Consider the following 11312-nt stretch of genomic DNA (forward strand, 5'->3'; position numbering starts at 1 on the left):
TGCACAGATTCCCTCGACTGTGAAGGACGTTTATTGACATTAAACATATACAACACAGGTGGCACTCACACAAAACGTTGACGGTAAACATGACTACACTTAACATTAAACGAAGAACACATATACATTAATACGGGACTACACAAACCAACGATCAAAATTAACACATTAACGTAGCAACAATGACCAACAAGGGCGCACATACTGACAGGGGTTTAAACACAGACACTGAACACTAAACCCCGTGCAGGTGTGTGCTATCCCGGGGGGGCATGGTTACGAATAATACACGTGAGTCCCCCTGCACACGGTAGGCCATATCGTAGTGGACCGTAGTTTTGGCCATGTGATTGGCTGATTAATTATTAGTGAGCAGATGAATGGGTATATTTAATACAAATTAAAATGGCAGATCACTGTATATCTTTCAGAAAATATTTTTTAAAAATGTATATTAAAGAACATTTTATTAAATATAATTGATGGAATTGCTATGAAGTTGCCCTGGAATGACAATGAATTTCAAAAAAGATTTGTCATTTCCACCCTATATCCCATGATTCATTTTTACATTTAGCTGACACTTTTATCCAAAGTGACTTACAATCATGACTTAACACAGTTCAAGCAACTGAGGGTTAAGGGCCTTGCTCAGGGGACCAACACTGGCAACCTGGCATTTGCGAGGCTCAAACCTTCTGATAAGTAGTCGAGAACCTTAACCACTGAGCCACCACTGCGCCGCGTTCTGACACTCACTTGGGACCTGCCTACTGCCTCCGACTGCCTGGTGCACGCTCTGCCTTGTGTGATTTCATTTCCCACAGGCACACAGAAAGCACCATCCATGCTCCCAAGCAGGGATTCACACCAGAACAGCCAACCTCACGGGCCACCGCTTTCCAGAGAGATGTTTAAGTCTGAATGCTTGTTCAGATGTACCTTGCATTCAGTTCATGTCTAATGGTCCTCACAGCTGGTGTTCAGACACTTTGTGTTTAACTGTACATAGTACGCATATCAAAATCACAAGATTTATGTTGAGAGACATTGCACAACCACTAAATACAATAATTAGCAAACATTTGAACTTATTTTTTTGCAAATAAAGATTTTATTTATCATTCATTTTGAGAAAGCCAAGTTATGGTTTTAGAATTTTTACTGTTACTGTTAAAAACATTTCTGAAACTCTAAGTTTTTGTTTGGAGTATAAAACTAAATGAGTTATGCCACCACTGTGTGTACGCATGCCAGCCACGCATGGCTGACGTCCCTCTGTGCAACGACGGCGCTGTTGCATTTATGGAAAACAACGTCTGCTGTCAATAGCAACCAGCAGTCAGACGGGACGTCAAATATTGATAAGGATCTACAGCGGTCTCAGCCTGGCTGTAACAAATTAATTTCTCAATGAACCACTTTTTAAAACTCAGTATTGATATGCAGTAGTAATTCACCAGCCTGCTTTCAAACATCCGGACATCCTAAAGGATTTCATGGATCCTATATACATGAAAAGTCAACAAAAAATGTCAGGTTCATACACATCAGTGAACAGAGAAATACTTTTTATTCACACGACACATTCTGGCATTTTTAGGGTAACAAGCATTGGAACCTACTGTTACAGTCGACAAACTTTTCCAGTTAAGATTCCTTCAACATGCAAGGGCCTTAGCGTTTGGAGGCTACAAGCTCAACAGTGAGAGTGGAGTACTTCAGCATGTCCTTATCGCAGTATGTGTCTACCAGAAACAGACGTGTTATCCCAGTGATGGCTCACATGCCCCTGCCTACTACAGTGAAGCCTTTTGTCATACAGTGACAGAGAAACATTCGCTCTTGAGCGCATATACACAGAGAGCAAACTACCTATATAATACACTAACAATAATAAACTGAGAATATTAGTTTATTACTGTTAATTAATGACAAACTAACAAAAACAAACTCACAATAATTACTCGAAGGTTTGATCATGCACATTTGCTCAAGCCCATGTGGCTCAAGCTACGGCAAGCGGGTAGGCTGTTAAAAAGGTTTTGGTACCCACGTTCCCATCGCAGTCCACGAGCCTGAGGTTGCTCGTCTTCACCTTCAGGCCGTCTCCCTTTTGAAAATTGAAGATCCCTTCAGAGTACAGGGACTTCCTCCAGTTGGTGTTCTCGGAGTACACGGTCTCGAAGGCAGACAGCATAGTCCGGTCTTGCTGGTAGCTGTCAGATAGCACAGCAAGATGGTGTTCCAAGATCATCTGCTTGCTAGACGACACCTGGTCTGTGCCCCTGTAGGTCACCTGCAGGGCAATTCTGTACATGCCTGCGGAAGGAACGATCAGAGTGGCACTATCGCTGCTCAGTCTGAAGCCAAAGAGCTTGTTCTGCTCCCACATCAGGAGGGTGTCGTGAGCAGAGGGAGGATGTTTGCACGCAACTGTGGAAGGAGCAAACACTAAACATAAGTACACACACCCACACACACACCACTAAACATAAGTACACACCCACCCACCCACCACTGAACATAAGTACACACCCACCCACCCACCACTGAACATAAGTACACACCCACCCACCCACCACTGAACATAAGTACACACCCACCCACCACTGAACATAAGTACACACACACCCACCACTGAACATAAGTACACACACACCCACCACTGAACATAAGTACACACACACCCACACACACACACACACACACACACACACCACTGAACATAAGTACACACACAGCATGGTCAATACACAAGCACGTACACACCACTGTACATAAGCGCACACACACACACACACACACACACACACAACACTAAGTACATGAATACACACACAACACTGTAAAGTACATAAGTGGAGTTCTGAAATGTTCCATCACATAGCTGACAGTCAAGTGTACAGACTATCAAATAAACAGATTTGTTAGTGGTCCAATCAGGGTCTAAGTAAGCATATCCATGTAATCATTAAATGCATACAGTCCAAAAAGGCTTCAAGAATACAAGCAAGAAAAATAACAGTGGGAGGAATTTAACTTTCTCTGGGACATTATGAGAGAGAACAATCTCCACAGTCTGTACTAACTTCCCCAACAGAATGGGCTGTGTTTGGACAATCCTCCCTCTTCATGCCAGGTGCAATCATATTTACAATCACCGTTTCCCACCATATCTGGTTCTACTGCAACACGCACATGGCTGCAGTTCTGGAATCTGTTCTAGACTCTAGCCAGCTGGAATACACTGATTCGAAAACAGCAGCAGTACACGTGTTCTCAAATAACATTGGAATAAGTCATTTTTTAGCCTGCTGTCACAGATATTTCTAGTGCATTACCTCGGGCAGGTTGACAAGAGTTTTGGACATTGTACACTGTACTTCAACACAGCAGGACACACTCACCCCTTCTGTCTTAGCATTTTAAATAAGTTTAAGGTGCATTACGGCATCACATTAGTCTCCAACAGAAACAGGTGTTCTTACTTTTCAGGAAGGCTTGGTAAGGCTCTTTAGATCCGCCGTCAGCAAGCGCTCTGAACTGCGATGTTTCCGAACCTACAGAGGAGATACGTTCGCATCTTCAGCACCAACTAGAGAAACATCGACACTTTGCATAATCATGACTTAGTGCTGCAGGCTGCTGTGTTTATTCTGACAGAAGCCCTGATATTTATATATTTTCAACGTCCAGTGTCATTCCCGGTGGAATGCCACAACTTTGGAAACGCAAGCACTTAGTTCTACCAGACGACCCACAGATTACACATCACAAGTGGAATTAAGAATTTTACCATTCGCCTTCGCACCATGTTCTTCACTCTGTGGAGGAAAAACAACAGAAAATATCACTGAAAACCAAATATTAAAAGAAACAACAAAAAGGACAGTTGGATTAGTGGTCTGATCATAGATACGACGAAACCCTCGATGTCCACATAACAGAACATTCTTTGCGCGAGGTAATTTACCTCATTTTTTATTCTCACTGAGGGTAAATCTTTCTTCCAAACAAAAGTCCATCTGGCCCTTTCTAACAAGCTATGGTAAGTAGCGGAGATATCTAGTGGCGTCTCTCGAACTTTTTGGTGATCTGACATGTTGGTAATAAGACTGACAAACAAGACTGGACGACGATGAACCAAAAGCACGACACGGATCCGATTAAAGTTTGCACAGACCCGCGTCGCACATTTCGGACAGCTGCAAGGCGCGCTTTCGGGAGCGCGGCTGCGTACCTTGCACGCCGCTAAGTGCTGGCTGAAGAACAGCAGGGACACAGCGGTACACAGGAGCGTGAAGGCGCCCGCGCCAAGCCGCGTGATGCACAGCTCACGCCTCAGTGCACGGTGGGAACGCAGAGCTGCGTCGCCCTTCATCAGCACGCGGGTCTCGGACACCGCGACGCGAGCGCCGGCGTGCGCCAGTTCCGTTCCTGCCATGTGAGGCGTCGCGCGTGCCGTCCTCCTTTCAAACTCCCCTTTTTATTACATTCGCCCGCATTTTTACGGATCGACGCCCAAAACAAATATCTGACTCGAGAGGTTTCGGCTGCGTGTTCGCTATCTTAAGGCGATTTGCCAGCGCGAGTCCGCTTCCTTGTACCCACGCCACTCGCTTTGCACTTTAATGAAGATCAGATGACCTGGCGCGCGGCCATGAAATTCCATCTCGTCAGAATTCTCGTCAGTGCGCGCTGGGCAGCTACGGCGTAACGGGTTCCGCCAGCCACGAGTACGTGCACGTATTGAACTTGAACACAGTGCAACCTTCACGAGCTTTACCGCCACCGTACGGCGTTTAGGCTCCGCGTTTTAACACGTACGTGGACGCGTGAAATCACACGCGCACAAACCATTGTTTTGGCACGGTCTGTCCAGCACGCTCGTATACGCGCAGGGACACGCTGCCGTCCCACCCCATGTTGCGGGTGCACCAACCTCCCCCCGATCCACCCCATGTTGCGGGTGCACCAACCTCCCCCCGATCCACCCCATGGTGCGGGTGCACCAACCTCCCCCCCGATCCACCCCATGGTGCGGGTGCACCAACCTCCCCCCGATCCACCCCATGGTGCGGGTGCACCAACCTCCCCCCGATCCACCCCATGGTGCGGGTGCCCCAACCACCCCACCCCGTCCCAACAGTTCTCGCGCTGCGTTTGGAACGGCACCTGCAGCCAGCACGCGAGATAATTCTGCTGCAATGTTAAATGTTAAACGAGTCATCAGAATGAGTCCTCTCCCACTGACACACTGAACTTGGAGGACAGCCACAAGAAACCTCTTTGCATGGCAACCGTGTAAATATAAAGAAGCGAGCCATGATTCATACAATGAAAGGAAGCGCCCACAGTCCCGCAGCTCGTGCGCGTGAGCGGAGAGGTTTTGCAGTGAAACCATGAGGGGGGAAGCTTTGGTCTGGAGACTGACACCAGGACCAGGACCTGGAGCAGCTGTAGGCTGAGCCAGATGAGCCAGACTCTCAACCCAGAAGGCTGTGGGGAAGATGTATGAGAGTAGACGGGCAGGAACACACTTAGGGGGTAAAAAGACTTCCAGGGAAAAATGTCTCCAAATGTTGGACAGTTTCCTATTCCATTTAACTTCTTATGCTCTAAATATTTCACTTATTCTTTTGAAGGTATAAAAATGCCATTGTTACGCCTTATTATTTTTCAATAACTATGAATTATTTAGTAATTATATTTAATATGAAAACTTTGTAGTTACATGACTGAGTGATGGCGATAGAGCTAGCTATGGTGATAACGTGTTCCTCTAAATGTTATAAATACTGTTGTGCATGTTTCTGAACGTGACCCTTCTCCCAGACGTGGTCCTGAACGTGACCCTTCTCCTACATTTACTGTCGTGAACTGTACAAAGTGAGCTTTGATCTCTGATACTCAAAACAACCGTGAGCAGGTCTCCTGTGGGTGGGTTGTCTAGGACATCTGGATTTCAAGACGTACAGGACATAAACCAACCGGCCTTGTTTAGACACATTCGGGACTGATACAAACTTCAGACACGTTCACAGTTTTATTCATGAATAAGGTGATGGATGGCAGCATCATGTAAAATTAAATGACATTATCGTACATTTAGATGCTTAATAGTTTTAGAACATGTAAAAGGAGTCTATATCTTTAAATATTGAAACCTGTGTTCATTTGTTTGAATGACAGCATTATTTAGCTGGGACATCCGGGACAGTTGAAGGATGTTAAATGCTTGTTGTAATGACAGGACTTTAGGTCTCAGTTATAGCGCTTTCACAGATGAAGCATGATAACACCGCACTGGTGTTATTTTATTGAATACATTTAGAATGCTTGTTCCAAATAAATTCGGAGATATATATATATATATTTAGCACTGATAAGAAAGCGGGTTTCTTATGGCCAGTACTTATCAGTTATGTATAAACTACGGATCAAGAGTTTATGCAAACAGTTAAATATTATTTCTGAGTGAATATAGGTGAATTTTACTTTAGTCAGACCGAAATCGGAGTAATATCAGGTGGTTTAACATTTCAGATTGCTGTCATTTCAATTCCCTTCATATTTCTGTACTTCAGGAATTCAGTACCACTTGAGCAAATGGCAACGTGCTGCCAGAAGAGGTGGAGTTATGTGGTGTAAAGGGGTCTTTGTGGGTTTATTCAGCTCAAAAAACACAAGCAAAACAATGGAAAAACACTGGACGATGTACAATTCTGTAGTCCAATGCACAGTACAGCCACAGGTGCAGCACTGTATAACTATATACACCCAATATTTACAGATGCTGTTTTCTCTTTCAGCTTGCGTTGACAGTAGTGGTGAGCCACGGTTTGGGTCAGCGACTGGAGGGGTGTCCCCGAGCCCGAGGCTGGGAGAGGTGGAGCTTCCACCTGAAGCTCCAGGCAGGCATTCCGGGGGTTTGGACTCACTGCTTTTTTTGGAGACTGTTTAAGGGAGACGTAAACAGCCCCCCAGAGACAGAGAATGTTGGAGGCTTAGAAATCTGTGTGTGCAATTGTCCATGTGCCCGTGTGTGTGTGTGTGTGTGTGTGTGCACGCAATGAGACAGTGAAATAGCAATGTACTTGACTCCACTTATGTGATCCTGGGTGAATGTCCATCAACCATCAACCCTTTTTAAAATAAAATAAGAATTTAAAAGTCTACGGTAAGGGTGTGGTGCCACTGTGCAAGTGAAACATTGTGAGATCTTACTGTAACTATCACAACGGTAACTCTCTGATGTGGAATGAATACAATGTCAGAAAAGCATAAAAACAAAACACAAATAATAATAATAATAATAATAATAATAATAATAATAAATAAATAAACAAGAATTATTAAAAAGTAGCATGACAAAAACAGTCAGCTTAAGGACCAGTCTGTTAACTGACATTTCAGTTAACTTGTGTTTGAAAATCCACAGCATGTTAAGAGGCCCTTGGGCAAGCTCTCGTCTGAATGTTCAGTAGAGTAACTACTCTACAGTGTCATTACCACATACACTCAGTACAGTGTCTTATCAATCAGTGTGTACAAAAGAAACATACAAAAACTACCAGGACACTAATCCGTGTGTGTGTGTGTGTGTGTGTGTGCATGTGCACGTGTGTCCATGAGTGTGCATGTGTATGTACACAACCTAAAATGGCTTTCAGATTTACAACACTTTTACTGGCTTTGAGTGAAACTGCACAACATTCGTGCTCAGAAAGTCTTTACACATCCCTGTATAGAATCCAGCTCTATACACACCACACACACACACACACACACACACACACCACACACACACACACACACACACACACACACACACACACACACACACACACACACACACACACACACACACACACACACACACACACTAAGGCCCTAATAGGAAGTGAGTGTCAGTGCTTCGAGATACATGTACGTCTGTTCGCTGCCAGACATAGAGGAGCATTTCCTGTTGCCATGGTACCAGGCATGCTAGTGGGTTTGACGCCGTGTGTCTAGCGTCTGACATGTTTCCCCTCCCCATCAGCTGGCTGCTGTCAGCACCGCAAAAGGTTTACAGGGCAAATCCCACATCTTCACAGGTGCTGCGCTGCTTCTGTTCACGGACACGTCCGTGACACGGTCAGGTGGGCGCCGGACTTCCGAAATACTCAGAAGAGTGTCATCTGGTACCTCAAGAACCCCGCATGCACATCCGTGATCCGTGTCGACGTCCAGTCTTGCATCATGTCCTGCATGCATACCCGCATGGTTCTTTTTTCTTGTACGCAGAAAAACATTCGATGAGACTTAGCTCCTGGTGTATAAGCCAGACAGCATGACGCTCAGGAAACACATCCGTGACAGCGGCAGGTGTGTGAGGGAAACGCAGAAAGTTTGTATGTGCGGTGAAGCCAGGAGCTGGAGAATATCTGCAGAACTGTTATTGAGTTGTGTATATACGTCCCGTTACTGAACTATGTATATACGTCCCCTTTATTGAGCAATGTACTATACGTCCCCGTTACTGAACTATGTACTATACGTCCCGTTACTGAACTATGTACAATATGTCCCGTTACTGAACTATGTACTATACGTCCCATTACTGAACTATGTACAATATGTCCCCGTTATTATGTACTATACGTCCCCCTGTTACTGAACTATGTACTATACGTCCCGTTACTGAACTATGTACTATACGTCCCCGTAACCGAACTATGTACTATATGTCCCAGTTACCGAACTATGTACTATACGTCCCCGTTACCAAACTATGTACTATATGTCCCCGTTACTGAACTATGTACTATACGTCCCCTGTTACTGAACTATGTACTATACGTCCCGTTACTAAACTATGTACTATACGTCCCCGTTGTTGAGTTATGTACTATACGTCCCCGTTATTGAGTTATGTACTATACGTCCCCGTTATTGAGTTATGTAATATTCGTCCCCGTTATTGAGTTATGTAATATTCGTCCCCGTTATTGAGTTATGTACTATCCGTCCCCGTTATTGAGTTATGTACTATCCGTCCCCGTTATTGAGTTATGTACTATCCGTCCCCGTTATTGAGTTATGTACTATCCGTCCCCGTTATTGAGTTATGTACTATACGTCCCCGTTATTGAGTTATGTACTATACGTCCCCGTTATTGAGTAATATACTATACGTCCCCGTTATTGAGTTATGTACTATACGTCTCTGTTATTGAGTAATATACTATACGTCCCCGTTATTGAGTTATGTACTATACGTCCCCGTTATTGAGTTATGTACTATACGTCTCTGTTATTGAGTAATATACTATACGTCCCCGTTATTGAGTTATGTACTATACGTCCCCGTTATTGAGTTATGTACTATACGTCCCCGTTATTGAGTTATGTACTATACGTCCCCGTTATTGAGTTATGTACTATACGTCTCCGTGTCCAGAGATGGTAGGTGACTTCTTCACACGTTTCATAGGTTTCCCATGTAGCACATAAATTTACTGTGACAGTTTGGCTCAGTCCTTTCTGTCCAGAATTGGAGCTCAGACCCCTCTACGTACAGCATAGCGGCATGGCTCCGCCTGTAAGACGCTGAAAATGTAACTCCGCCCTGCGGTCCCGTCGTCATGGTAAGCTGCGAGCCCCCTTTTCTTAAGGTGGCGTGAGTGGTTGGGCGGCCGAAGGGCTACTCGGACACCGATGAGGAAGTGGTGCGACCTTAAAAGCGGCTGACCCGTGCAAACGCTCGCTCCCCCGCCCCAGGGCACCTTCTGGGAAAACGTAAATGCCGTTCTTCTCCAGGGGGACAGCTGCAGCGTGGGGCCTCCTCACGCCTTGTACATGCCGGCGGCAGAGGCCAGTGCCAGCTGGCCATTGGCCGCCACCACACAAGGCTCCTCCTCCAGCAGGGCGCTGGGGTCAGCGTGCGGGAGGCTGTCATGGTAACTGCTGAAGCTGATGTTGTCCTCCTTCAGCTCGATGGTCCAGAAGGGCGCGTTGAGCTTGCGGTTGTGGTACTCGCGGTACGTGTACACGCCGCCCACGAACGCCATGAGCAAGACCACCAGAGCGATGATGACCGCCAGCACGATGATGTTGAACTGCGTCCACGACACAGCGGTGAGAGCCGACGCCGAACTGTTGCCGCGGCCCGTGGGGTCTCCCGGGCCCGACCGCAGGGTCGGCGGACCGCCGGCTCCCGCTGAGGGGTCGGGAGAGGACGTAGAGAGGAGCGAAGGGGGCAGTGTTGGAGACCGAGGGGCAGGGCTTCGGGCAGCCGGCGGGCCAGGGGTCCGGGTCACCAGGGTGGGTAGCAGCTTCACAGCTGTGAGAGACAGAGATGGAGGGGTGGGGCAATAGAACAATTATTCAGTATCTGCTGGATACTGCTTCCCACTGACGTAGTTCTCACAGAGCGAGAATTCCCTTCTTGGTGCTGCACTACTGCGCCCTTTCCACACAACACACAAAAAAAGCAGCATGGTGCTTATAAACTAGACAGAACATTTATCGGCCTGATAATCACACTCCAGTCACTAAACACAACATTCAGACATAACAACACTTAAGTAACCTTAAAGCACTACAGCACTGTTCTGGTTTTATGGTTTAAGATAAGGAGCAGGAAGACCTTTCAAAGTTAATCATTAAAGTGGTTTGATCTCTCATCAAAAGGTCCTACAGTCATTACACATTTATTTACTAAAACACCACATGACCACTGGAGGCTCAACCAAGTAGGGACACATACAAAATCTTTCTTTTTAAACAGGTTATTTTGTGTAAAAGATTGGTAAATGACCTGTTGGTGTGCAGTTGTGAGCCCGGGCGTCCCCTGTGTACCCAGGGGCACAGAGCTCACAGTGAGTGCCCACTGTGTAGTTGGCACAGTGAAAGCAGTGTCCGTCTTGCGGGTGGCATATCTGCGGCGCGGAGCGCGGGTCTGCGTTCCCATGACAGTCGCAGGGCACACACGCGTCTGCCGATTTAGAAAAACCATCTGCACACACATCACACGTTGGCCCTGTAAAACCTGACATACACTCGTCACACACGGGGCGGCCGTTGGGATCTGCAGATGACACACACACACACACACACACACACACACACACACACACACACACACACACACACACACACACACACACACACACACACACACACGTTACATAATTTAGTTTTTCAGAGCCCACTGTACCTCTACCCTGTTGTCTTTCTGGTCAGCACACTTTGTTTTGTTACTTTTATCGATCCTGTGTTTGATTCCCTTTTATCCTGCGTGTTCCCTGCTCCAAACAGAAAGA

The 11312-nt window shown here is 46.1% G+C and overlaps 2 protein-coding genes across 3 annotated transcripts in view; both read right to left on the reverse strand.

Moving 5' to 3' along the window:
- Positions 1 to 1554: 1554 nt before the first annotated feature.
- si:ch211-158d24.4 (uncharacterized protein LOC560966 homolog) lies at positions 1555 to 4659 on the reverse strand. 2 transcript variants are annotated; one of them, XM_027030790.2, is made up of 4 exons: positions 4244 to 4659; positions 3800 to 3827; positions 3492 to 3563; positions 1555 to 2436 (listed from the first exon to the last, which is right to left on the reverse strand). In XM_027030790.2, exons 1-4 carry the CDS (start codon positions 4445 to 4447, stop codon positions 2009 to 2011), a joined length of 732 nt encoding a protein of 243 aa, XP_026886591.2. In that variant the 5' UTR covers positions 4448 to 4659; the 3' UTR covers positions 1555 to 2008. The 2 variants fall into 2 exon arrangements, with proteins under 2 accessions (XP_026886591.2, XP_026886592.2); XM_027030791.2 differs by lacking the exon at positions 4244 to 4659 and adding an exon at positions 3977 to 4235.
- A 3165-nt stretch (positions 4660 to 7824) lies between these two features.
- si:ch211-158d24.2 (multiple epidermal growth factor-like domains protein 9) overlaps positions 7825 to 11312 on the reverse strand; it is a 25877-nt gene continuing 22389 nt past the window's right edge. Inside the window, exons 5-6 of the mRNA XM_035536451.1 lie at positions 10808 to 11077; positions 7825 to 10330 (exon numbers count right to left, since the gene is read on the reverse strand). Coding sequence (XP_035392344.1) covers positions 9834 to 10330; positions 10808 to 11077 — 767 coding nt within the window. The 3' untranslated portion in view covers positions 7825 to 9833. The remainder of the gene's footprint in view (positions 10331 to 10807; positions 11078 to 11312) is intronic.

This window comes from Electrophorus electricus, chromosome 18 (assembly GCF_013358815.1).
Source record: "Electrophorus electricus isolate fEleEle1 chromosome 18, fEleEle1.pri, whole genome shotgun sequence".
Classification (NCBI taxonomy): Eukaryota; Metazoa; Chordata; class Actinopteri; order Gymnotiformes; family Gymnotidae; genus Electrophorus; species Electrophorus electricus.

What these genes read in the sequence shown, in the direction of transcription:
- si:ch211-158d24.4 (XM_027030790.2), bottom strand. Translation starts at nt 4,447, where the DNA reads ATGGCAGGAACGGAACTGGCGCACGCCGGCGCTCGCGTCGCGGTGTCC. An exon ending in AGCACTTAGCGGCGTGCAAG is followed by an intron (nt 3,828 to 4,243) that starts GTACGCAGCCGC and finishes TTTCCTCCACAG; the next exon opens with AGTGAAGAACATGGTGCGAA. An exon ending in ACATGGTGCGAAGGCGAATG is followed by an intron (nt 3,564 to 3,799) that starts GTAAAATTCTTA and finishes TCTCCTCTGTAG; the next exon opens with GTTCGGAAACATCGCAGTTC.